A 27096-nucleotide genomic window follows, 5' to 3' on the forward strand; every position below is an offset into this window, starting at 1 on the left:
GCTAGCAAGGCCTGAAAGCGCAAGTGCAAATGCATGTCCTCAGGCCCAGCCCAGTGGCAGGACCTCCTCTGGCAGCTTTGTCCCACAGCCACAGCTGGGATCAGCCAGGAGGAGCCCAGCACCAAAGGAACTTGCAGCCTGGCATCCTTCCACTGCCCAAGTGAAGCCCCTCCACCCGGGTCGGGCTCTAGCAGGCATGTGCCCTGGGCTGCCCCCTCTCTTGCAGGGCTGGAGCAGAGCTGGCATCTTGCCTCCAGTTGTGCGCCCTATGGAACGCGCGGGTACAGCTGGGAAGTGGATGAATATTCACAGCACAAGGCTCTGAGGATTCCACAGTTTATTAACCTGCCTCCTTGCTGCCAGCATCCCCTATCTCCGCCGTGCAGCTCCATGGCAGTTATTGAGGGGTGAAGTTATTGAGGGGTCTCAGGGCGGAGGATCACACTGGGGAAGGAAGCTCCAAAGAGCCAGGAGCTCAAACTCATGCAGCCATCACAATGAAACTACATCTCAAATACCTGTCCACCCCCTCTACCATGGACGTGGCTCACTCACCCAACAGCTAGTCATGTACCCTGCACCTCCTATGCCCACAGCTGTGCACATCTGCAGGCCAGGCCAGAGCTTACAGTTCACTTGAGACACCAGCAGGGGGAGCAATTTGGTCTGGCCCGGGGGACTCGTGGAGAGACAGATAATGGCTTAGTGCAGTGGTACCACCCTGGACGCAGGGGACCAGGGGGTGCTGTGCCCGGGTATCACCCTGGATGCAGGGGGCTGAGGGCGCTGTGCCTGGGTACCACTCTGGTTATGGGGGGGCAGGGGGTGCTGTGTCCAGGTACCATCCTGGTTATAGGAGGCAGGGGGCCCTGTGCCCGAGTACTGCCCTGGATGCAGGGGGCTAGGGGTGCTGTGCCCAGGCCGGGTACCACCCTGGACTTAGGGGGCAGGGGGTGCTGGGCCCAGGCCAGGTACTACCCTAGAGGCAGGGGGGCAGCGAGCACTGTGCCCCGGTACCACCCTGGATGCAAGGGGGGGGGCACTGTGCCTGGGCCGGGTACCACTCACGGGGCAGGGGGTGCTGTGCTCGGGCCAGGTACTTCCTTGGATGCAGGGGGCGCTGTGCGCGGGTACAGGGGAAGGGGGCGCTGTGCAGGGGGAGCGGGCGCTGCGCCCGGGCTGGATGTCACCCGGGATACAGGGGCAGCGGGCACTGCGCCCGGGCTGGGTGTCACCCGGGATGCAGGGGCAGGGGGCGCTGCGCCCGGGCCGGGTGTCACCCGGGATACAGGGGCAGCGGGCGCTGCGCCCGGGCCGGGTGTCACCCGGGATGCAGGGGCAGGGGCCGCTGCGCCCGGGCCGGGTGTCACCCGGGATACAGGGGCAGCGGGCGCTGCGCCCGGGCCGGGTGTCACCCGGGATGCAGGGGCAGGGGGCGCTGCGCCCGGGCCGGGTGTCACCCGGGATGCAGGGGCAGGGGGCGCTGCGCCCGGGCCGGGTGTCACCCGGGATGCAGGGGCAGCGGGCGCTGCGCCCGGGCCGGGTGTCACCCGGGATGCAGGGGCAGCGGGCGCTGCGCCCGGGCCGGGTGTCACCCGGGATGCAGGGGCAGCGGGCGCTGCGCCCGGGCCGGGTGTCACCCGGGATGCAGGGGGGAGGTGCCCAGAGCATCCCGGTGACCGCCCGGCGTTTGCTGCGTGCCCGCCGCGCACCCCGCCCCGTGCGCTCCCCGGCGGCCGGGCCCGCAGGTGTCTCGCCAGCGCCAGAGGCGGCTGCAGCGTCGCTCCCGGCTCCGGTGGGCTCGGCGCTCCGCGGCTGCCCCCTGCCCCCGCCCCCTCTGGGCTGCCATTGGCTCCCGGCCCCGCGTCTCCCGCAGCCCCTCTCGCTGGCACCCGCCCCCGGAGCCCGGCTGTGCGGGAGCGGAGCGGCGCTCGCTCTCCGATCGCTCCGCAGCGACGCGGGGCTGGCTGGCTGGCTCGGCGGCTGCAGCGCGGCTCCCCCCCCCCGCCATCGCTCCCGGCGCCCTGGGAGGCGAGCAGCAAACCCGCCCCGCGCCGCCTCGTGCCTCCGATGAGCCCCGCAGCCGGCCGCCCCTGCAGCCAGCCAGCCCCGGCAGGTATATGGATAGGAGCTCCTTGCTGCAGCTCATCCAGGAGCAGGTGAGTGCTGGTTTCCAAGGCAGCGGCTGCTGCTCCTCTCCAGCTCGGAAGGGGTGGGTGCCAGCCCAGCTCTGGCATGCAGGCTGGGGAGGGGGCTAACTTTCCATGGGGGGGGCGGTGGAACAGGGGCTCTCTGCAGATGTGCCATCCCGGCTCTGTGCCCATCCCCTTGGTATCTCCCTGGTGGGTTCCCCCCACGCCGTGTGGTTAGCTCGTGGCTTCGAGCAGACCAGGCCACGTGCACCTCTGGGGTCTGTCTTCCCCTCCTGGTGGCGTCCAGGCAGGGAGCCCTGGTGTCCTCAGCCAGCACCGTCTCTGTCGTGCCTCTGAAATAGAACGGATGCGCTCGTGAGCATGGATGTGGTGCCTGCTGGCAGCGAGGGGGCGGCTTACACTAGTGAGAGCCAAGCATCCCCCCCCCCCCAGCTCTGTCAGAGGCACTCTGAAGCTGGCCTGCCGTGACCCTGCTATTCCAGCTCTGGGGGCACCTCCTGAACCACCGGCTGCCAAGGGTGTTGGATCGGGGCACCTGCTCGAGCAGCAGAGGGGTAAATACGTGCTGTAGCCAGCAGCCTCAGTGGCCATGCAGCTCCTCTCACTTCTGACCTCCTCATTCATCCCAGCCCAGAGCTCTCTAGCTCAGAGTTTGAGGCTAAGGACCTGATTCAGTGCAGTGCTGAGCAGCAGCAGCTGCCCTCAGACTGGGCAAAGAGTGGGTGAGGGGTGTCCAGCACCTGGAAACACTGAGCTCTAATTCATTAACACATGGTGGCACTGAGCCCTGTGACATGACTACAGGATTGGGCCCTAGTGCATTAATACATGGTGGTCTGACTGCGGGATCGGGCCCTAATGTGTTAACACTGTGTTGCATTGAGCTCTCTGCTCTGGTTGCAGGATTGGGCCCTAATACATTAACCCTTGGTGGCACCGAGCGGCACTCTGTTCTGATTGCTTCCCGGCTGGAACCCCTTCATCTACTCTGGCAGCCAAATTCAGTCTCTTTAGCCGGTCCCCTGCACTGCCAGGGATTCCGATGTGGGGGAGATTGGTCGTTAATTTCAGTTAGGAATTTAGACTCCAAGTTCCCGTTTCAATAATTATCCCTATGACTCACTGCATAACCTTGGGCAAGTCCCACAACCTCGTTGGAGGGGGGAGCTGGGTTACCAGGCGTCTCACTGGCAATCGGATGTGGGATCTGAGCTGAACCTCCAGGAGTTGAGGGGTACAAATGTATCTAAATATCTCTGTAAGGAAAGGGAGAGAGCTTGGGCCTGTTACACTCCTGGGGGAAGGGGAGCAGCAATGCCAGTCAGCCTAGAGCAGTGGTTCTCAACTTGCAGCCTGTGGGCCACTTGCAGCCCAATCAGCACATAGCTGTAGCCCAGGTGACCTCCTCAGGGCCATACAGGCAGTATATATATTGTGTGGATGCAGCCCACACAACACACAGAGAGCTGCATATGCAGCCCACAGTGGTAAATAGGCTGAGAACCACTGGCCTATAGATGATCGTTCAAAGGTTAGAGAGCTTCTTAGGGGAGGACATTGGCTTCAGATCCTGTCACCTCCATGTCCAACCTTTCTCAGCAGCTAGAGGTTGAATAAACTTCCCAGTCCTCGTGCCCTGTGGGAGTTGTGGTGCTGCAGCCTTAGGTGCAGGGGATATGAGCATCGGTGATGACGGTTTGATCTGGGAGGGTGCTGGCCACAGGCGCTGGAGTGTGGCTGGAGATGGGGTCTCTGCAGGCCACTGAGTGGGGAATGACTTTGCTGCTGCTGCTTTGGTCTGTTATGGACTGGCCAATTTGCACTGAAATGCACAAGGCAAGAGAGAAGCTGGGCAAGTGTGTTTGAGCGCATGTATGTACTTGTGCATGCATGGTAGGTGTGCATCTCCGTGTGTATTGTGCAAGCATGGAGCAAGTGTGCATGCTCATATGTGGGTATGTGTGTGCTTCTAAGTGCGCACTGTGTGTATGAGATGCCTATGTGCATATTCAGGTGGGTGGGTGTGCTTCCCATGGGGTGTGTGCCTGTGTATACTATGTGCATGCACGTGCGTGTGTGGTGGGGAGGCTGCAGGCATACATATTTATCGTGTGTATCGTGTGCGTACAGGTATACATATGTGTGAGGCATGTGTATACGGTGCATCTCCATGTGTATGTGCGGGTGGGCATGTGTGTACACGAGATGTGGAGGTATAGTATGTGTGCATCTCCGTCTGTACATGTGGGTGGGCATTCGTGTACATGAGAATTTGGAGGTATAGTATGTGTGCATCTCCGTGTGTACGTGCGGTGGGCATGCGTGTACACGAGATGTGGAGGTATACTATGTGTGCATCTCCGTGTGTATGTGTGCCTATGCAGAACAAGTGTGTGATCCTAAGTGTGGACATACTGTAGTGTCTATATATGCGTGTAGATGGGTGTGCATTCACATAGGGCATGCATGCATGTGCAGTGTGAATGCGTGCATGCAGACGGGTTTTGTGTGTGCTTGGGTCTGCATTTGTGTGTGGTGTGCACGGGTGAGAGCATGTGCATTTGCTGTGGTACACGGTGGGGCTAGGGGGCAGCGATGGCAATGGTATTGGCCATAGGAAGAGCAAGTGAATAGCTATTGACTCTAGTGAGCTGAATGGAGGCCCAGCTTTCATACCCAGGGAGAGGGGGCAAGTGGCTGGCTGGTGGAAGTGGGTCGTTTACTGGAGGCCAAACCCAGTGGTACTGGAAAGTACCCTAGGGATTATTATTCCTGGTATATGTATTATAGTCATACCTAGAGGCCACAAGTGTGGTGGGAGCCCCTGTGCGCTAGGCGCTGTACGTACAATAGTAAGAGACAGGCGCTAGAGCTTACAACCTAGAGAGACAAAGAAGGGGAGGCACAGGGAGGCACTGAGTGGTGAAGTGACATGGGCAGGGCCACCCAGCCAGTCTGTGTCTGAGCTGGGAATAGAGCCCAAGTTTCCTGAGTCCCAGTCCAGCACCGTAGCTATTTATCCATTAGCCCACACTTGGGTGTGGCTGCTTATGCTGGGGGGTTGCCTACCTGAGATGCTGTTCAGTGAACACGGGTGTCACAGCTTCCTTGGAGCCCCCAGTTCCCTGCTAGGCCCAGTGTGCAGGGAACTGGGGGCTCCAAGGAGAAAGTAAAAGTGGAATTGGTACCCGACGTGGGTTTTTTGTGTGTGTGGGGGTGCAATGTCCTACACTGCCCCCACACAGCCCCTTCCTGACTGCTTCCTGGAGCACTGCCCCACCCCTCCTACAGCAGAGCTGTCCTAGGCTCACTGGGCTCTGGAAACGTAGCCCAGGGCACATGGCCAGCCACATGAAGGATCAGGAGCAAGCGCTGTGGAGAGGCAGTAACCCCTAGAGCAGTGGTTCTCAAACCTTTTTTTTTCACAGACCACTTGAAAGTTGCAGGGGGTCTCGGCGGACCACTTAATGACCTTTCCAAATGTTGTTTGCACCGTTAGCTAACGAGTGTAAAGCGCATTGGATAAAAGCGCTATATAAAAAAATCTTTATAATAATATTTTTTTGTTCTACAAAGAAAAGCACACAACTCATATTTTTATATCAGTAGTTTTACCTTTCTAATGCGATGGATGTGCCCTCTCTCCCCTGCCACGGCAGCCCCTGAGCTGGGGCTGGGAAGGAGGGGGGGGGTCTCTTCCCCACCACAGCAGCCTGGAGCTGGGGAAAGTCGCCTCTTTCTCTGGCTGCCACAGCCCTGCACGTCCCAAATTCCCCCCGCCCCCTCTTCTCACCCCACTGCTCCCTCCCACTTACCCCCATTCCCCCCAAGGTCCCCACCTCACCTTACACGTGCATCTTCTCCAGGGTCCAGGCACCTAATTAGTGAAGTCGAGCCTGCGTGGCTCCTAATTAGGTGGTTGGCCCTTTGTTCTGTTGTGTGCAGCCACCCAGGTGCGCACCTTAGAGGGAACTATCTGTGGACCACCTGAGTGGAGCTCGGTCTGCGGGCCACAGTTTGAGAACCTCTGCCCTAGAGAGCTCTGCTTGTAACTTGCTTTCCTTGTCTAGAGCAAGGTCTAGGTGCTGTGATCAGCCTCCAAAGGGTTAATTTGGCCATATGCTGCATCCCCCCTCCTTGTAATCCCCTTTCTCATGTTCTTGCGGGGAGGAGGGTCCCTTCCCCTTCCCTGGATTGGGCCCTCTCTGCAGCTGCTGCGCCCTCCAGGGCGAGATGCGAAGTCTCCACTAGATCTGTCAGTAGCCCCAGGGAGCAGTAGATTCTTTGGGCTGGAGAGGCTGCAGTCTCCCTCAGCTCAAACCAGAATAGCGTGTCCGTGTCCCACAGCATTCTCCGTCCTGCCCATTCCACAAGGACATTGTCAGGGAGCTCTGTGTTTTGCATTTTGTTCCCTGGAGAATAAGATGACAGAGACAATATTATTTGCAGAATAATTCTGTTTTACTGGCTTTGCCTCCCCGGGGCAGAACCCAGCCTCTGTCATGCCCTCGGCAGGGCCCTTAGCCACACTCTGACTTTTCTTCTTGACCTTCCAGCGTGGTTTTTTTTTTTTTTAAAAGACTAGCCCTTCCCCCACATTATTCAAAGTACTTTTCAAGGAGGAAATTGGATACAAACCTTCCTGGTAAATCCAGCATGACTGTGGCTTTGCTCTGGGTGAGTGAGGACGTGACACTTCTGGAAGAGCTGAAGGTGGTGCTCGGGGAATTCGATAGGGTTCTGTTCACCTGTGTAATAACAGTGTGAGTCTGGCTCCCTGTTCTGAAGTGGGAGCAGGAGATGGGAGTGTGAGGGAAAGGGTGGGAAGTGCAAAGGAGAACTTGAAAAAGGCCCGCTCATCAGCCCATCAGAATCCCTCCATTTGCACATCGAAGGGGCATTGCATCTCAAAGAGTTTGGAGCTGAGAGGAGGGTGCAGATGTGGACACGTTGAAATGGAATGGGCGACACAGCATGGATCACTTGATAACTGTCCTGTTCTGTTCATTCCTTCTGGGGCATCTGGCATTGGCCGCTGTTGGAAGACAGGATCCTGGGCTAAATGGGCCATTGGTCTGACCCAGTGTGGCCTTTCTTGTGTTCTTAAACTGCATGGGAAGCTCAGAAGAAGTTGGGAAATGGGGCGACATTGGGCTGCGTGTCCTGATTCAGGTTCAAGGTCTTCAGAGTTGATCCGTTGCTCATACTGCAGCTGGAATTGCTGGGACTTGCGGTATGAATCTGGGAAGTTTCTGAAAGGACTCAGGGTTTGGACACCTTGGTTCTGAACTCCGTAATCACAGCTGGTTATTGATTCCAGTCATGCTCTCCCAGTAAATGTAGGGCAGGTTGAAGGGGTCACCCACCTGGGGAACATTGTCCTTTGTAGAGCGAGAAGAACATCCTAAACCCCCTTCCCCAAGCCTTTTGAAGGCCTGTGAGTTTTGCTCCTTTTCCAGGGCCCTCGTTTTACGTGCAGCTTCTGCTTTCTGGAAGTTGACCTGCAAAGAATTCGGGGGCTTGTTGGTGAAGGAGGAAGAGGCAGGAGTGTCATAAACAAAGGTGCTAGGGTTAGGGGTTCCTGCACATGCTGACTTACCTCTCTTTGTCCTTCCAGAGCTCCAATTGCCTGAGCTCCGTGCATGTTAATGAGTGTGCCCAGTGAGACAGGGCAGCATTAGCCCCATTTTATAGACTGTGATCAAGTCACCCCATAACTTTCTCTCCTGCCTTTAGCAGAGCCCACTCTCCCATCTTAGGAGCTGTGTAGGAGGGATGGAGTGGAAGGATTCTGTGGTCTGGACTGAGTCTCAGGAGCTCTTGGTTCATGTCCTAGACTTCCTTGGCTGCACTCATGTGGGAGAGTGAGAGAGACAGAGCAGCTGGGCTGAGGGTTTCCAGGGTTAGTAAAACCCATTGTTGAAATCCTTTGCTTTAAAAATCTCCCCCCATGACTGTGCCAGGCATTGTAGCAGAGTGAGGACTGTGGGCAGCGCCCAGCCACTCCACTCCCCACAAGTTGACAGCTACTCCAGTGCCAGTCTCTCCTAGAAGAAGTGACCTTAGGGAATAGTGTAAAAGTCCTAGTATAGGGAAGCTCCCATCTACTCCAGCCGCAGTGCCATCTTCCCAATGCTTGGAGCTGACCCGCTTCGGCCTTGGGTTCTCTGACTCTGGTTTCTTTTGCAGCTTGATCCAGACAACACCGGTTTCATTGGTGTAGAGACCTTCGCCAGCCTGGTGCACAGCCATGAGCTGCCCCTGGATCCTGCCAAGCTGGAGATGCTGGTGGCTCTGGCCCAGAGCAACGATGAAGGGCAGATCTGCTATCAGGAGCTGGTAGACCTGGTCAGTAACGTGAGTACTAGTAACAGCCCTGAGGCGCTGTGCAAGTGCTGTAGATCTGTGTGCGGCCGGGGAATGCTTTGCCCAGGAAACATGGCAGCTGGATCAACCCACCTGGCAGTTCTAATCCTGCAGCCCCCAAGAGGACAGGCTCAGGGTGGCAACTGAAGGACAGATGGGCATCACTCATATGCACGGACCTGCCACTCAAAGGCAGGAGTTTTAGGGAGGGGAAGTGCAAAACCCAGCCCTCCGTTTAGTTCGGTGTTAGAGACCATGGGGCAAATTCATCCCTGGTGTAAGCGAGCCCGGCTCCTGCTGATGTCAATGCCCTCTGCCCCCGCTTACGCCAGGCTTGAACGTGGCCCTGAGACTCAAAGACTCAAAGACACCACTCTCCCAGGGTGCCCGCTGCACAGAATGGAATGAAGCCCATTTGGTGGGATCCCTCAGGCCGGCCCAGTGCCCACTGTGGGCAGCTGGGCTGGGGTGCTGGAGAAGGAACTCCAAGTCAGCACTCCCTGCTGGCTGGCCTGTGTTAAATGAATTGGGGAGGTCTCAGCTCAGCTCCCAGGGGACAAGAGGCTGTTCCACGCAAGCCAGCATTGTTGAGCAGGGAGGCCCAGCATGGCACGGGCCACAGGAGCAGAGCCGCTCCCTCCCTGAACTGAGACATGGTGGGGATGGTTTGTGTCGCTGATTGCTGTTCTCGGGAGGCCTCCCCAGGGCTGGCCATGTGGTGCCAACACTGGGTGAGAGGAAAAGACAGTTGTGAGCAAAAGGAGGGGAACTCATGTGACTCCGCCATCGAGAGCCACCCTTATCACTGACTGCTGCAGGGAGCTCCTACAGCTCCTTCTCCAGGGTGATGGTGGGACAGCTTACAGCTAGGGGCTCCCGCGCAGCCAGGGCTGCTGCCCCATTCTGTTCTAGCAGCTGCAACCGGGGAGGTCGGGCTTTCGCTCTGACCTAAGTTGCTGGTTCAGGACCCGTGTGAGAGGCCTCCAAGAGGGAAGCAAACAGGGAGGTGGAAAATAAAGAATATTTTCCCCCTTTTTTGCTGAGCTCTCGACTAAAGCAGGCAGCACCGCTGGCTATGCAGAAAGAAATCCTTAATTCTCCATAGATTATTCCTGATTGCCTTGGCCGAGCGAGGAAATGATCCGGCAAGAGAGAGGCATTGGCATGCTGTCCCCGTCCCTGCTGTGTGCTCAGAATCCCAAACCCGCCACGGCCCCAGCAAAAGCCCTTCCTCCCCCTCTCCTCAGCTGAGGATGGAGAAGGCCTGGGTCACAGTGCTTCCCTGATGATGGCAGGACCTGGAAGGAATGGGACGAGGAATCCCTGCCCTGGGCTGACCCCTGCTGGCAGGGGCTGGGAGTGGAGTAGCTGGGCGGGCTGTGTACCTCACAGTCTCTCTTTGCAGATTAGCAGTAAACGTTCCAGTAGCTTCAAACGAGCTATTGCCAATGGGCAGAGGGCCCTGCCCCGGGACGTGCTGCTGGACGAGACCGGCCTGGGCTTCTACAAGCGCTTTGTCCGCTACGTGGCCTATGAGATCCTGCCCTGCGAGATGGACCGGCGCTGGTACTTCTACCAGCACCGCACCTGCCCTCCGCCCATCTTCATGGCAGCCATCACGCTGACCCAGGTATGCTGACTGCTCCGGGGGGCCACATTGTCCTGCCCTTGTATCTGCTGGGGGAGAAGGGGAGCCCTAGCAACCAGTCACTGGGGTAGGGCTCCCTGGCGCCTGCATGGGATCCAAGGAAATAATCCACCCTGGGCACCTTCCTGCGGGATGCTGAGCTCCAAAGCCAGGGCAGGAGGAGGTTGTCACAGCGTCACCCAGCCTGGCAGCAGGCAGGGCTATCACAGGCTCAGCTCGGCCTAGCATCGCGGCGGGGAATTCCTTCTGGTTATAACTGACAACTAGCACCTTCCCTTCTGCAGATCATCGTGTTCCTCTGCTACGGGGCCCGGCTGAACCGGTGGGTCCTGCAGACCTACCACCCAGAGTACATGAAGAGCCCGCTGGTGTACCACCCGGGGCACCGAGCCCGGGCCTGGAGATTTTTCACCTACATGTTCATGCACGTCGGGTAAGGACATACCACTCCCATGCCCCCTGCGGGTAGGCAGCTCAGCTGGTGTGGAGAGACTGTGTTCCTGTCTCTCTGCAGCAGGTGGGGTGGTGGGGACTGTCACTGAAGCAGGGTGGGCCAGCCCAGGGCTGGATGAACTTGGCATATGAATTCCTATCTCCCCCCCCGGAGATCACAGAGCCTGCAGATCATGGCTAAGGTCGAGGTATGGGCGACAGCTCGCTCTGCTTGCTCTGAACTGCAGACTAGAACCGTTTATTTAACTCCTGGGGCACTGCAAGGCTCCTGGGAACCGGTCACCTCTAGGCTGCCTCCTTGTCTCTAGCTCAGATCAGGAATGGCTGAAAGGTATTCCCACCCGATGGGCCTTTTGTTGGCCTACGTGGAGTGAGGTGGGGGGGGTCTCAGTGCGTTCCTAGTGCACAACAGCCCCCAGCGCCTCCCTGGCAGTATCAGAAGAGAGGCCAAGGGCTGAATGGGCTTTGAGGCTGGCCTAACCTCTCCCCCGTACGTGTGGTCCCTCCAGGTCAGGGCTCAGGTACCGCTGGGGGTCTGTCTACACTGTCTACATGGCAGCTGGGGAGACAGGCTCATGGTAGCTCTGCTTGAGTAGGACACTAAAAATAGCAGGGTGGATACTGTTGTACAGGCGGTGGCCTGGGTTGGCCACCCAACCGCCTGGGCTGGCCACCCAACCCCCTGGGCTCAGCCTGGAGCCTCCCCCATGCCACATCACCTGTGCTGCTAGTCGGAGAGGCCTAGCTCAAGCAAAGTTAGTATGTGTCTGTCTCTACCCACGCTGGGAGGGAGGAAGGCTCCCAGCTGCAGTGTAGACATCCCCTAAGAGGGCACAGGGTGGGCGGTACCTTGTATTGCAGCTGCCAGCATGGTGCCTTGCTTTGTGGGTAATAAAGGACATCAGATTCCAGGAGGGGGATTTGAGCTGGATGAATAGTGAGACAGTTACATTTTGGGGACTAGAATTTAGCCTCAATTGGGTTTGCAGCCCTTCTTTGTTATTAATTATGATAATTATTATTACTCTTTGTATGATCGTAGCATCTAGAACCCCCTTGTCAGAGGACCCCACGGTCCTAGGTGCTGTACAGACAGAACAGAAAGACAGTCAGCTTGCAATCTAAGTAAAAGACAAGGGATGCCAGACAGATACGGACAGAAAAATGGGGGCGGAACAGTGAGACAAGTCTAGTCACCATGGTAGGCAGTGATCTCAGTGCACCTGCAGCCCAACCATTGTCCAGTTTTTTGTAGGCCTCATGCCAAAGGAGAGTTGGAAAGAGGGGTTTGAAGGAGGACAATGACGTGGCTTTGCAGCTGTGCACAGGGAGCTTCTCTCAAGTGCGAGGGAGAAAGCACAAAAGTGCTTGTTTGAAAATGTAAGAAGTGGGCGACAGAGGGGCTGAGTTCCTGGGCCGAGCGGGGGCGGGAGTTGACCTACTGATGCAGAATGAGAGAGGACAGGTCGGGTGGGGCTAGGACATGAAGGATCTAGAAAGTGAAGACAAGAAACTTATGTTAGAGGCGATAGAGAAGGCGGAACCAGTGGAGGGACGCAGAGAGAGGGGTGGCAGGGTCAAAGCAATGGGCTGGGAGAATGATCTGATTTGCTGTTCGAATACCTGGACGGGCAGTTTGGTTTGGTCGAATTTCACAGAAAGCAAATTTGGGCCAGTGGTCAAGACTTGACTCAATACATTTGTCTTGTGATGAAGTGACATTCCTTATGGGCAGAGGCAGATAATAAAGGGGAGGTCATCCAATCAGGAAGCAAAAGCAATACCAGGTGACTTGGAAGGAAGGATACAGTTGTGGATAAGACTTGGAGTCAGAAGACCTGGGTTCTAGTCCCGGTTCTACTATTTTCTCACTATGTGACCTTGGGGCAAATGGCTCTCCGTGCCTCAGTTTCCCCACCTGTAAAACAGGGTGCATCACAGTTGTGAGGCTTAATTCATTAACACTTGTAAGCACATCAACTGGGATGGAAATGAGCCCCACTGAAAAGCCTATAAATACACAAGAGTTTTAGCATCAAATGGTTGCTGGGACAGTGGGTGAGCAGCCCACCGTCTGCAATTCATTTGCACACAACGCTGATCAAACTATATTGAAGAGGGTCAGATTTGTGGAGCAGACAGTTCCCCAACAGGAAAAAGGGATAAAGTTACTGTGGCCTAGCATTACTGACAGTCCAGGCCCTTCCACCTCTGCCAACCATTCCCTGGTACTACTCCCCACATCCAAGCTGCCAGGATTTGTGAAAGAAAAGCTGTGTCCTGGCAGCTAAATCCTGGCACCAAGACCGAATCCCAAGGTTGCTCACCTCCCAGTCTGTCATCATGGAAAGAGCTGCGATGTCATGAATCCAGCCTTATGATGTTGCTGTGGGAGGCAGGATAAGGGGGACTATGATGGGGTGGGAAACACCTTGTCGATTCTTGAGGTATTTGCATGCTGGCCAAGCACTGTCACGAGAGATGAGAGGTGGCAGGTGACAGCGTAGGGCTGGAAAGCTTTTCCGCAGGACTGAAGTTCCTCGTGAGCTACTTGGAGGTGCTCTCTTGTACCTGGCTCCTGCTTGTGCCTGCCCAGAATTGGGGCACATTGAGGGTGAGCTCAGATGCATTATCCATGTTTAAATGTATTTCATGCCAAAGTTGCCGGGTTTCTCTTCCTTTTCCCCCTTCTCCATCTGTGTCAGGGCACAAGCATTCACCTCAAATGCCTGGAGAATGAAGCAAGTGACCAGTGGCTCAGAATAGGCCGGACCCCAGGGGCCCTCCCAATACATTTTGCATGAGAACGGCTCCAGACCCACACACACTGATGCTCAAAGGCAGAGTAAGGGGGAAGAGGGATCACACAAAGGGGCCAACGGCCAGCAATGGCCACGAATAGCAGCAGAAAAGCAAGCCGCTCTGTTACGTGGCTCTGTGTCCCAGCGCGGGAGAGACATGGCTTCGACTCCTTCCCAAGCTAGTGTCTAACGCAGCCATCTCCCTCCCTCATAGATGCTCTCAGCGCAGAGACCACGGCTTTGTGGGGCTCACCAGCGTGGTAACAGCAAAGAATGTCAATTAGGGATGATACAAATAATTATCATTGAAAGGAACGACAAAGGTCTGATCACAGGAGTGCAGCCCGTTCCCCCGATTGGTGGGATTAGCTGCAGTTAACGCTTATCATGGCCTCTTGATTGGTGGGATTAACAACAGACCGCCCTCTAATTGGAGGCTGTTTGGTGAAACGTCGCCCGTTTAGCACTGGGGTGGTGTTATCTTGAAATAGATCCCCGATGCCAATGTCAGTGGGATCCTAGAGGCTGCCTGGCATTTCAGGGCTCGGCCAGGACTCATTGCTATGTACCCAGGGCATTCCCGGGAACAGGCCCCATGGCAGGAGGCTGCAGCCGGGTCTTCCTATCTCAGACCTTCCACCCTCGGTCCCGGGAGGTCTCAGCTCAGTGAGTGAATGTGGCCACTGGCTCTCAAGGCTCCAAGTGAAAACAAATTCAGTTGGAAGTGGGGTTTACACAAGCTGCAATGGGATGGACTGTCTCAGGGAGCGGATCTTGGAAGAGGGATCTTTTTGGTCTCCGTTTCCAATCCTGCCCAGGTTAGGTGGGCTCAATTCAGTTCCCTCCTGGGTGGATATCCACAGGTGTGGCTGGGAGCAGCCATCACAGCGAGGCTTGCAGGAGAAGGGTCTGGGCTACACAAGGAAGCATGGGAGGCAGGAGGTTTTATTTGCGACTAGCTTAGTCTGTGCCCTTGGGCAAGTCACTGCCCCTCTGTTTCGACTCCTGCTCAGTAAAGCGGGGGTGCTGGAAGGACTCATTGGTGTGTATAAAGTGCCAAGAGACGAGGTGCTGCAGATGTGCAGAGCTGGGCCATGAAGAGCGGCCTTCCCTTCCCCCCGTACAGAGGCCCTCCCTGCTCAGGGTTTTGGCACACTGGCTGGGCTGGGGAGGGAGGCTCTTGAGAGGCAGCAGGTATCCCACTGAAGCCAGTGAGAATTTCAGGTGCTCACCAGCATCTCCCACGGTTGGGCCTAGTTGCTCTGTGATGAGGCCAGCATGGGATCCTAAAGCCTTCAGAAGGGAAGGGTTGGGCCACAGTCTCAATTTGCATTTGTTATTCCCAGAAACTCCCTGATCCATCCTGGGCCCTGGGTTTAACCCGCTGCCTTCCTGCACAGGGCACCGTGTACCCTCCCTCCCCTGCCCTGTGTGCGCAGCTGGCCAGCGCCCTCTGCTTGCCTAGTCCGTACCGAGTTACTGCTGGATGAATGTTTCCTTGTCTCTCTGTCTAGGCTGGAACAGCTGGGATTCAACGCCCTCCTTCAGCTGATGATTGGGGTCCCCTTGGAGATGGTCCATGGCATCTTACGCATCAGCTTCCTCTACCTGGCGGGAGTGCTGGCAGGTGGGTGGGGAGCACCTGGCTGGAGGCTGCCTCCTGCAGGAATTCCCTTCCCCTGCACTGGCGGCGAAGGCTCATTCAAGACCCCGTCCCGCTGCCAACCCAGCCGTTAGCTCCTCCTTATTCCCATGGTATCCTCCTAGAACCGAGTCCTCAGCTGTCCCTTGGGCCCCTCCTGAGATGGCTGCAAAAGCCCAGGTGTGTGCCTACGCTGTGGCAGTCAGCCTGAGAGCTCACCGCTGTCTTCTCCCGCCAGCTTCTTTTCTCCTTTGCTCCTCTCTTGGCCTGTCTTTCCCTTCCCATGTTCTCTCCGCCTTCCCCTCTTCCCCCTGGCGGTGCAGGCCGCTCCTGGGCTCTCCCCACACCCACCCGCTAAGCTGTCAGAGCTCTGCATTTCCATCTCCCTTATTCCCAGAAGGTGGGTCAGCACCGCCAGCTGAGATCGATAAAGAATTAGAGCTGCTCGTGATACATTACGTGTCCTTAGGTCAGGCGGAGCCCCACTGAAATGGCTGAGGACAGCAGGGCTGGGAGAAAGATTGCCCTTCAGGGGCAATTTCCAGGAGAGCTGGGCTTTGTTGGGCTTGTAGAGATGGTGACCCAGATCTCTGCTGAGCTTCAGTTGGTTACTGACTTGCTCCCAGAGGTCCCCTTCCTACGGCTCTATTTTCTTCTCCTGTAAACCAGATCTGGGTTCCACAGGCACAGATAGTGATTGCAGTGGGTTGGCTCCCTTTAACAGGGGTTCAGAGCTCCTCCAGTGGGTCTTGATATTGTCCCTGTGATATCTGGAGTGCATGGGGAGAGTGGAGTCCTGTACTGTAACCCTGCTGTGGGGGAACGCAGCTGCAGCCAGCCCTGGGACACTGGGGAAGGGCTATTATCCCATCTCATCTGCCCAGGACAGCCATGTAGTAAAGTGCCTGTGTGTGTGATACCGCTGCCCTCTATTGGATGGAAGCAGAACTTCTCAGCTCTGCATCACATGCCCCACAGCGAATGGAGATTCTCCTCTAGCTCGGATGATGCTACCCTGGGAAGTACATGCAGGAGGGTCCCCAGCTTTGGGTTTTATATTCAGCTGGTGGAAATTGGCCATGCCCTTGTAAGCCACGTTCACTCTGCAGCTGCAGAAGAGGTAGCAGGAGCAGTGCCAACTCCCCTGGTCTGCCCAGCCTGACCTGGAGGGACCTGAGGCTGGAGGGAAGGCCAGGATCCACAGCACATTCCATGCAAGGCCCCTCTGCTGCCAAAAATGGGAGAAAATCGGGGCCAGGCACGATAGGTTTGTGCCCCCCAGGAGCAGCACTGAGACTCCAAAATAGCCTTCACATGACCCTGACTTTCGCTCATAGCTGAGTTGGGTTTGAACCAGTGACCTAGAATTGAGGGGCTCAGTGTCCCCGCACCAGCTTCTTGCAATAGCTTCGTTTCAAACCCATGGATTTGTGTGGCCGTGAGGTGGGAACTAGCTGGCATCGGGGTGGAGGGTGGAATCCCCAGCCACCCCGACATCCTCATTTCAGGGACCTCTGTTTCTCTTGCAGTCCCGCACCATGGTTTTTGCCGTGGCCTGTCCTGCATCCATGGAGACGGGAGCGGGGGCCCTGGGGAAGTATCGGAACCAGACTTTTCCCCCACCCCACTGTCGCTAACCCCCTAGCACCTTGCGCTGTGATCGCATTAGACTTCGTCGTGGATGGGAAAGCCCACCCAAGAGCGCAGGAAGTGGTGGTGGCGGCTCTGGCTACCTGAGTCAGTACCAGATCAATGCTGCAGGGGGCACTGTGCTGCTGGAGTCTTTTGGGTGAAGCCTGAGTCCCCAGAACTGATACCTAGATACTATAGTGATAGGCATTCCCCGGTTCACTGGGAGCAGCATGAGAAGTGCTGTCTGATTTCCCCAAAGCCATGGTGGCGTAGCTGGGAGAGGCAGCACACAGTGCAGTGTGGGGCAGGGCTCCATTCCCCAAACACCTCTTCCCTGTGTGACAGGGAGATCTTGTCTCCCACCTGGCAGGATGCAGTCCCAGATCCTGTTGTTGCCACGCCCAGTGGCCTTAGATGGAATTGCTCTGCCAAGTCCTTCGGGGAGTCAGCTCCAGCACGGCTGTCCAGGGCAGCAGTGGATGGGGTGTGCAGGGAGCTGTGTCCCTCCTCTACTCTGAACCTCCACTCCTTCTAGAGCAGCACAAAAAGCCAGGAAGAGCCCTGCGGGGCTGTCGCCCACCAGTCATCCTAATGGGCCAAGTTAATCCCTGGTGTAACCCTGTTGGTTTCAGGGATCAAGCAGGGATGAATTCAGCCCAATGCATGCTTGTGCACTGCATGTATTTTGAGGTGTCAAATCAGCTGGGTGTACCTTGACTTTAGCAAAGCTTTTGATATAGTCTCCCACAATATTCTTGCCAGCAAGTTAAAGTAGTATGGATTGGATAAATGAAAGGTGGATAGAAAGCTGGCTAGATTGTCGGGCTCAACGGGTAGTGATCAACAGCTCGATGTCTAGTTGGCAACTGGTATCAAGTGGAGTGCCCCAGGGGTCAATCCTGGAGCCGGTTTTGTTCAACATCTTCATTAATGATCTGGATGGGGTGTGGTTTGCACCCTCAGCAAGTTCACGGATGACACTAAGCTGGGGGGAGAGGTAGATACACTGGAGGGTAGGGATAGGGTCCAGAGTGACCTAGTCAAATTGGAGGATTGGGCCAAAAGAAATCTGATGAGGTTCAACAAGGATAAGTGCAGCGTCCTGCACTTAGAACGGAAGAATCCCATGCACTGCTACAGGCTGAGGACCAACTGGCTAAGCAGCAGTTCTGCAGAAAAGGACCTAGGAGTTACAGTAGATGAGAAGTTGAATATGAATCAGCAGTGTGTCCTTGTTGCCAAGAAGGCTAACGGCATATTGGGCTGCATTAGTAGTAGCATTGCCAGGAGATCGAGGGAAGTGATTATTCCCCTCTATTCGGCACTGGTGAGGCCACATCTGGAGTATTACGACCAGTTTTGGGCCCCCCACTACAGAAAGTATGTGGACAAATTGGAGAGAGTCCAGCGGAGGGTAATGAAAATTATTAGGGGGCTGGGGCACATGACTTATGAGGGGAGGCTGAGGGAACTGGTCTTGTTTAGTCGGCAGAAGAGAAGAGTGAGGGGGGGATTTGATAGCAGCCTTCAACTACCTGAAGGGGGATAATGCCAGGTGCCCCAGAGGGAGTGAACCTAACAGGTAATGATCAAGTGATCTCTCTCCTGCCATCCATCTCCACCCTCTGACAAACAGAGGCTAGGGACACCATTCCTTACCCATCCTGGACTTAACCTCCATGAATTTATCCAGTTCTCTTTTAAACCTTGTTATAGTCCTAGCCTTCAAAGCTCCTCAGGCAAGGAGTTCCACAGGTTGACTGTGCGCTGAGAGAAGAAGAATTTCCTTTTATTTGTTTTAAACCTGCTACCCATTAATTTCATTTGGTGGCCCCTAGTTCTTATATTATGGGAACAAGTAAATAACTTTTCCTTATTCACTTTCTCCACACCACTCATGATTTTATAGACCTCTATCATATCCCCCCTTAGTCTCCTCTTTTCCAAGCTGAAAAGTCCTAGCCTCTTTAATCTCTCCTCCTATGGGACCCATTCCAAACCCCTATTCATTTTAGTTTCCCTTTTCTGAACCTTTTCTAATGCCAGTATATCTTTTTTGAGATGATGGGACCACATCTGTATGCAGTATTCAAGATGTGGGTGTATCATGGATTTATATAAGGGCAATAAGATATTCTCCATCTTATTCTCCATCCCTTTTTTAATGATTCCTAACATCCTGTTTGCTTTTTTGACTGCCACTGCACACTGTGTGGACATCTACAGAGAACTATCCACGATGACTCCAAGATCTTTTTCCTGATTAGTTGTAGCTAAATTAGCCCCCATCATATTGTATGTATAGTTGGGGTTATTTTTTCCAATGTGCATTACTTTACATTTATCCACATTACATTTCATATGCCATTTTGTTGCCCAATCACTTTGTTTTGTGAGATCTTTTTGAAGTTCTTCACAGTCTGCTTTGGTCTTAACTATCTTGAGCAGTTTAGTATCACCTGCAAACTTTACCACCCCACTGTTTACCCCTTTCTCCAGATCATTTATGAATAGGTTGAATAGGATTGTTCCTAGGACTTACCCTTGGGGAACACCACTAATTACCCTCTCCATTCTGAAAATTTACCATTTATTCCTACCCTTTGTTCCCTGTCTTTTAACCAGTTCTCAGTCCATGAAAGGATCTCCCCTCTTCTCCCATGACAACTTAATTTACATAAGAGCCTTTGGTGAGGGACCTTGTCAAAGGCTTTCTGGAAATCTAAGTACACTATGTCCATCGGATCCCCCTTGTCCACATGTTTGTTGACCCCTTCAAAGAACTCTAATAGATTAGTAAGACATGATCTCCCTTTACAGAAACCATGTTGACTTTTGCGCAACAATTTATGTTTTTCTATGTGTCTGACAATTTTATTCTTTACTATTGTTTCAGCTAATTTGCCCGGTACTGACGTTAGACTTACCGGTCTGTAATAGCCAGGATCACCTCTAGATCCCTTCTTAAATATTGGCGTTACATTCGCTATCTTCCAGTCATTGGGTACAGCAGCTGATTTAAAGGACAGGTTACAAACCATAGTTAATAGTTCTGCAATTTCACATTTGAGTTCTTTCAGAACTCTTGGGTGAATGCCATCTGGTTACTGTTAAGTTTCTCAATTAATTCCAAAACGTCCTCTAGTGACACTTCAGTCTGTGACAATTCCTCAGATTTGTCACCCACAAAAGATGGCTCAGGTTTGGGAATCTCCCTAACATCCTCAGCCGTGAAGACTGAAGCAAAGAATTCATTTAGTTTCTCTGCGATGACTTTATCGTCTTTAAGTGCTCCTTTTGTATTTTGATCATCCACGGGCCACACTGGTTGTTTAGCAGGCTTCCTGCTTCTGATGTACTTAAAAAAACATTTTGTTATTACCTTTTGAGCAGAGGGTTTGACGAGATGACCTTCTGAGGTCTCTTCCAATCCTAATCTTCTATGATCCTATGGTTCTACCAGCGTCAAGTCCAGTAACTTCTTTCTAGTATGTGGAGTGTGCCTATTGTAGGCGGTGTGTGTGTGTTGTCTTAGCTAGCGTGTATATACGGCATGGGTAAGATGTGGAGTGTGCTGACTGTAGGTGGGGTGTGTGTGTTGTATTAGCCAGTGGGTATATACGGCCTGGGTAAGGTGTGGAGTGTGCCGACTGTAGGCGGGGTGCGTGTGTTTTGTTAGCCCGTGTGTATATATGGCCTGGGTAAGGTGTGGAGTGTGCCGACTGTAGGCGGGGTGCGTGTGTTTTGTTAGCCCGTGTGTATATATGGCCTGGGTAAGGTGTGGAGTGTGCCGACTGTAGGCGGGGTGCGTGTGTTTTGTTAGCCCGTGTGTATATATGGCCTGGGTAAGGTGTGGAGTGTGCCGACTGTAGGCGGGGTGCGTGTGTTTTGTTAGCCCGTGTGTATATATGGCCTGGGTAAGGTGTGGCACGTGTGCTGCGAGGTGTGAGCTCCTGGGATGCGGTTGGGGCCTATGGGGTGCGTGTGGAGTGTGGGCTCCGGGGGTGAGTGCTGTGTGTTGTGGGTGGTGTGGGGGGTGGTGTGCTGGCTGTGCCGAGAGTTACCGTGAGGGGTGAGTGTGCTGGGGCAGGGGGTGGGGGAGATAGGTGGAGCGTGTGTAACTGAGTTTGTCACGTGGGCAGATGGAGAGGAAAAGCCCGAGTATGGAAACCTCCCATTCAAATTGGATGCTGAGCGAGTGAACGACTGACGCCCCGGAGCACCTGTTTGCCCTGCCCCCCCACATCTTCCTTCGTCAGGAGAGGGGTCTAGTCCTGCCTAGGGTGATCCTCTCTCCCCCACTCTGTAACCCCCTTTCCTCTCTCCCCTGCAGGCTCCCTGACTGTCTCCATCACAGACATGAGGGCCCCTCTGGTCGGAGGCTCGGGGGGTGTCTACGCCCTCTGCTCCGCTCACCTGGCCAACGTTGTCATGGTAGGTACCTGGCTCTGCAGTCAGGCCAGCCCTGGGGAAGGACAGACTGAGAGGTCGCTGATCTGCTTCTCCTCCCTGGCACTGGAGATCTGGTGTCCCTTAGGGTCACAGGCAGCAGAGAGGATGTCCCTGGGCCAGGAGCCCCCAGTGAGACGAGGCTAGAGGGGATTTGGCCAGGTACTGGGGAGAGTAGCATGGCAGGCCAGGGGTGTGTCTGGGCCTGCAGGGTTACTGTAAGTCGCCATTCTGCTCACGTTCCAACAAACAGCTTTGGTCTGTGTCTTTTGATACATAACCAGCTGGGGGACTAGCACTGCAGGAGGGACCGGTTCATTCCTGATCTCCTGTCCAGCACCAACTGGGGCATTGCACTGGCAGGGGGGGCAATGCTGAGTGGGAGAGGTCTGATAGTTACCCAGAGAAGCCTTTGCCTCTGTCTCTGTCATTACCAGTGACAGCTGGGCAGCTCTGGTAGGCTCAGTGTGGGGTATCTGCCTCCCGCAGGCTGTCCTATCTCTGTGCTTATGCCCATTGATGGGCCCAGCACAGGCCCCCTGCTTTCCAGGTCCTGTAAGCCGGCTCTGGCCACCATGTCTTGTTCCATGGGATGCGGCTGTGGGCAGGCGGTGGGCTTCCTGTGCACACGGAGCGCCACTCACTCCCGCTGCCATTTTGAATGATGAGCAACAGCCTGGCCGGCCACCCTCAGGTCCCTCCCCACTTTGAAATGGTCCAAAGGGGATCCCAGACCACAGCTCTCATGCCACCATAACTTGGGGTCTCTGTCCACAGAACTGGGCGGGGATGCGTTGCCCATACAAGCTGCTCCGGATGGTCCTGGCTCTGGTGTGCAGTAAGTACATGTCAGATGTGGTCAGGCAGTGGAGAGCAGGGCCTGTGGGAGCCTAGCTGGGTGAGGCTGCTGGCAGCACTGTGGTGTCTTGAGATTTCAAGGGCAGAAGGGACCAATCTAATCACCTAGTCCAGTTGCTGGTCTCACGCAAGCCAGAGAACCTCACCCAATAGGGTTGCCAACTTTCTAATCGCACAAAAGGGCACACCTTGCCCCTCCTCTTCTCTGAGGCCCCGCCCCTGCCCCTGCCCCGCCCCTTCAGAGGCCCTGACTCCGCTCACTCCATCCCCACTCCTGCTGTCGCTTGCTCTCCCCCACTCTCACTCACTTTTACTGGGCTTGAGCAGGGGCTTGGGGTGTGGGAGGGGGTGAGGGCTCCAGCTGGTGGTGTGGACTCTTGGAGGCAGTTAGGGTGCAGGAGAGAGTGCAGGGCTGGGGCAGGGGGTTGGAGTGCAGGAAGGGGTGAGGGATCTTGCTGGGGGGGTGGGGTCTGGGGTGGGGCCAGAAATTAGGGGTTCAGGGTGCAAGAGGAGGTTCTGGGTTGAGGCAGGGAGTTGGGGTGTGGGAGGGGGATCGGGGCGCAGGCTCCAGCCAGGCGGTACTTACCTCAGGCAGCTCCTGGTCGATGGCACAGTGGGGCTAAGGCAGGCTGCCTGCCTGCCCTGCCTCTGTGCAGCTCCTGGAAGTGGTGGCATGTCCCTGTGGCCCCTAGGTGGAGGGGCCAGGGGGCTCTGCGCGCTGCCCATGCCTGCAAGCGCCACCCCCACAGCTCCCATTGGCTGTGGTTCCCAGGAGCTGCACAGAGCTAGGGGCCGCAGGGACAAGCCAGCTGCCTCCGGGAGCTGAGCAGAGCCAGGGCAGGCAGGGAGCCTGCCTTAGCCCCACTGTGTCACCGACCAGACTTTTAATGGCCTGGTCCATGGGGCTGACCGGAGCTGCCAGGATCCCTTTTCAATAGGGCGTTCCAGTCCAAAACCGGATGCCTGGAACCCTGCAGGAATCCCTGGGGAGAATTATCTTCCTTACTCTGTAAGCGACTGCTCCCAAGTGCAGTACGTTGTGATTGAACTAGCTCTCACTCTCTTCCATGCCAGGACCCCATGTTACCCCCTTCCCATGTGCCAAAAGGAGGGGCAGGTGGTTGTTACCCCCATAGGCCTGTATGACCACCGCTAAGGGATGAGTTGAATTAGAGCATTTCTTTTAGAGAGGCATCTGGGCTCAGTGTAGGGACTCGCAGGGATGGAGAGCCCACCACTTCCTATGGCTTGTCACCCCCACTGATACGCAGATGCTGATGGTGAAGAATTGCACAACCTTCCACCGGGAACCCCCTGTCTGCGTCTGGGAGAAGGGAGGCCTGGCACAGTGGGCAGGATTGCTGGGGATCAGCAGGGTTCTATGGGATAGACTTGCAGGGGAGGTGACTGGGGCATGAGAAGGGAAGACTCTCTAGGGCAGCGGTGGCTCTTAGCCAATAGCCTCCTCAGCAGAGTTGTGGCGAACATTCTCACTCTTCGTCCTCCCCCTTGCAGTGAGCTCCGAGGTGGGCCGTGCCGTATGGCTCCGTTTCTCTCCACCCCTGGTGGCCTCTGGCCCCCAACCCAGCTTCATGGCCCATCTGGCAGGCGCCATCGTGGGCATCAGCATGGGGCTGACCATCCTGCGCAGCTACGAGGAGAACCTGCAGGACCAGTGTGTCTGGTGGGTGGTGCTGCTCTCCTACGCCACCTTCCTTGTCTTCGCCGTCTTCTGGAACATATTCGCCTATGACCTGCTGGGGACACACATCCCTCCTCCGCCATAGCATCCCCCCGGGCCTTCCACACCCACCCTGAAAGTGCCAAAACCCAGACAATGCGGGTGCCAACCTCCCAGCCGGAGCCCTGCCTGTTACCAGCCACACACTTCTTCTATCAGTGTGTTATTTCAGCCGGATGCCGGACTGGATCTTCCTCGGCCCCTGCCTGAGGCTGGGAGGCAACAGACGCGTGACACGGAAACAAGGAACGCTGCCCGCTCGCAAATCCCGAGGCAACCCCCCTTCCTTCCCTGCGCAGCCGAGCTCGGCCAGAAAGCTATTCCGCCCTCGTGCGTGTGAGCGAATGAGTGTGCCCCCCGGGCGAGCGTGAGCGGGAGTGAATCGGCTGACCGGCCCCCCTGTGCCAGGCTGGGTATGCCAATGCTCCCTACTGAATGTACAGTCTTCCTGCCCCTACCTCTTCCCTGCCCCTACTTCTCCTTAGCTCTCTTGGGGGCGGGGGCAGCCCAGCTACTCTGCTTTGGGCAGCACCAGTACAGCAGGGACCCCAGTAAAATACTGCTCCCCTGTGAAGGTGGTTCTCTCGCTCGCTCTCATGCCCTCTGTTCCTCCTTTCCTGCTTCTCCCCATCCCTGCACCCCATTCTCCGTGCAGTCCCTTATGGCAGAGCCCTGCGGGGGCAGCACGGTAAGGGTGGAAAAGCTCCCTGCATGAAATCTCTGCTCCTTGCTTCCAGGCCCAGTAGAGAGTAGCGAGGGGACTCCATTTGCCCATGGCCAGCAGAGACCCGGCAGACAGCAGCAGCCACGGGTGCCCCCTGACTCTGCAGAAGATAGGGCCAATACAGTTGGGTGCAGCGACTGATGGAATCTCAGTGTAGCCACAGGCCAGGAAGCAGGTCAGGAGGGAGCCCATCTTTCCTTTATCCCTAGGAAACAGCCATGTCAAGCTCTGGTCTCTGTACCAAGGGCAGTTACAGTGCTCCCTGGCTTATTTAATCCTTTAAGAGCTCACATGGCACACAGTTCAGGGTTAGTTTGAGCACCCACCCACTGTGCAGGGGCCAGGGCCTCCCAACACAAATTGCTCTTTTACATGACGGACTCTGGTGCCAACAAGATTTTTTCTGCGCCAAATCAGAGCTTGAGACCAGCCAGACTCGTTTCAGCGGTGACCCCGAGTTTGGCTCTCCAGGTCCCAAAGCCTGCACACCCTAGAGCTTTCAATAGCTGGTGTGAAACACCTCCTGGAGTCGCTCCACGGCAGCAGGCATTGCTGGGAGCTTTCCCAAGCAATGCGTTGGTGCCTCATGCTGAGAGGGCAGGGATGGCCGAGGGAAAGAGGCAGGACCCGCATTTGAAGTCTGACCCTTTTTGGAGTATAAATAAATATTTTGCACACCATGTGGCTCTGCTCTCTGTCTGTCTCCACTGCAGTGTTGCATCCATTCCCTGGCTCCTCCTAGGGGAGGACTAGATTTCCCCGTCTTGGGCAAAGAACCAGAAGCCAGGCTTGCTTATTCACTGCTGAATGGGACATAATCCTCATCTGCTGTGGCCCAAATGGAAAATTGCTCATCCACATAGAGCCACTTGTGACATCCAGGTTTGTGGCTGATGATGAGGGAGGACTGGCAAAGGACTGGGTATTTGAAGTGGGTCTGCCTTCCACCAATGGCCCATACATTGAGTGCTGCTGTAGTTTGTCCCACATGCCAAGATTCTGGGAGCGTGGCTACAAGGGGAGTTATTCCTGATTCACTCCCTCTGTGGACGCTCTTATTCTGGATTAAGAGTGTTCTGTTCTAACAAAATCCATTTTGGATGTGGATTTAGCTAATCTGCAAGAAGGCACTCTGATTCTGGAATAAGAGTGAATCAGGAATAGTTCATCTGCTTTCCAGTCACACCCTACTTTATCCAGTTTAACAGTCACGTGTAGACAAGATGATTTGCACCAGCTGAGTGTGGGGCCAGCTCCTCGGTTACAGTAAATCACCGTAGCTCTGATTTTAGTGGAGTGATGGTTGTTCACAGTAGCTGAGGAGCTGGGCCTTTAACTTGGCAGTACCACACCCGGTTCTGAGGTGTGTCAGGCTCACTTCCAGTCCCAGCCCCTCTGAAAATCCGGCCCCAGAGCCACGGGTTGACGGTGTTGCCCTTTTCTCTCTTTACGCTTACTGGCCATTGGTGACTATTCTGGTTTCTAACTGGAGGAAGCTGCAGATGAAATGGGCAGGAGAAGAGAGGTGGGAGGCCGGAGTGGCTGTCTTGGGGGTGGGAGCTGGTGATGAGATGCATGGCACCACCCCAAGGTGCCAGCTCGAATCCAGCCCAGCACTGAAGCTGCTACCATCTCATGGCTGGTTGTGAGGCTGTGTGGAATGCAATGGGGCTCTCAGCAGGCAGCTGTCTGCATCACAGAAAGCCCCTTGATTGGCAGTCCTAGTAGGCCAAGCACTAAGCTGTGGAGACTGAATTCCTGCAGGTGAGCCACATTGTGGTATGGAGTTTGCCCTGTTGCTACCTGCTCTGTGTTGAACCGGGGACTGCAGCTCTCAGCCAAGCCAGCGCTATGGTCAAAGTGTATCTAATGCCCCAAGTCCATCCAGCTCTCCTAAGGTGCTGTTGGGCAGCCGCTTGGCTCTCTGACAGATCATCATACCATGATTTCGTGAGTGTTTGTACCTGTGACTTTAGCGCCAGGGAAAGGGGCCCAATGGCTAGGCCTGGAGACTGAGGTCATCGTCATGCCCAGAGCAGGTACAGTTTGGGTAGCACCAGTGCACGCTTCCCCACACTGCCCCTCTGGGGTTCCCCACTGATCAGAAGGGCTCTTTCTCTGCAGGGAGAAGACAACATGCAGAGATTCCTGATGCCATATGTCATTTGTTTAGGAGGTCGTCTGGTGAAAGCACCATGGCCCAGCTTCTCAAAGGGATTTAGGTACCTACTGCACATCGAAATTCATGGGAAGTGCCTTGGAGGCTCAAGTCAGAGATCTGGGCTCCATTCCTGGCTGTGCTGCTGACACCCTGGGGGATCCCAGGCAAGTGCTTTAGCCTTTCTGTGCCTTGGTTTCCTCAGCTGTAGCATGAGGACGAGGCTTTTCCTGACCTGCTTCCGTGAGGTCCTTCACGGGTTAATTCAGTGACACCTGTAAAGGATTTGAGCTCCTCAGGCTACATCTACGCTGCAAACTTGGGGTGTGATGCCATTGCTCGTAGACACATACTCAGGCGAGCGCTCAGCACCTGAGTATAGCTCTGTAGCACCGGTAGCACCCACAACAAGCAGAGGCGACATGCCTTAGCTAGAGGATATGTTCTCAGAATGGCTCAGCTGTGTCTTCT

General features: G+C 55.4%; 1 protein-coding gene across 2 annotated transcripts; it reads left to right on the forward strand.

Moving 5' to 3' along the window:
* Nucleotides 1–1897: 1897 nt before the first annotated feature.
* RHBDL1 (rhomboid like 1) lies at nt 1898–25151 on the forward strand. 2 transcript variants are annotated; one of them, XM_073362614.2, is made up of 8 exons: nt 1898–2159; nt 8343–8510; nt 9925–10149; nt 10452–10600; nt 14936–15048; nt 21029–21129; nt 21922–21982; nt 23518–25151. In XM_073362614.2, the coding sequence occupies exons 1-8, from the start codon at nt 2121–2123 to the stop codon at nt 23787–23789; spliced, it is 1128 nt and encodes a 375-aa protein (XP_073218715.1). In that variant the 5' UTR covers nt 1898–2120; the 3' UTR covers nt 23790–25151. The 2 variants fall into 2 exon arrangements, with proteins under 2 accessions (XP_073218715.1, XP_073218716.1); XM_073362615.2 differs by having other exon boundaries at nt 8343–8501.
* The last annotated feature ends 1945 nt before the right edge of the window (nt 25152–27096 follow it).

This window comes from Lepidochelys kempii, chromosome 10 (assembly GCF_965140285.1).
Source record: "Lepidochelys kempii isolate rLepKem1 chromosome 10, rLepKem1.hap1, whole genome shotgun sequence".
Lineage (NCBI taxonomy): Eukaryota > Metazoa > Chordata > Testudines > Cheloniidae > Lepidochelys > Lepidochelys kempii.

Excerpts from the sequence above, each read along its gene's own strand:
- RHBDL1 (XM_073362614.2), top strand. The coding sequence starts at position 2,121 with ATGGATAGGAGCTCCTTGCTGCAGCTCATCCAGGAGCAG. Across the intron at positions 15,049-21,028 it reads CCTGGCGGGAGTGCTGGCAG|GCTCCCTGACTGTCTCCATC; the intron begins GTGGGTGGGGAG and ends TCTCCCCTGCAG. Across the intron at positions 21,983-23,517 it reads GGTCCTGGCTCTGGTGTGCA|TGAGCTCCGAGGTGGGCCGT; the intron begins GTAAGTACATGT and ends TCCCCCTTGCAG.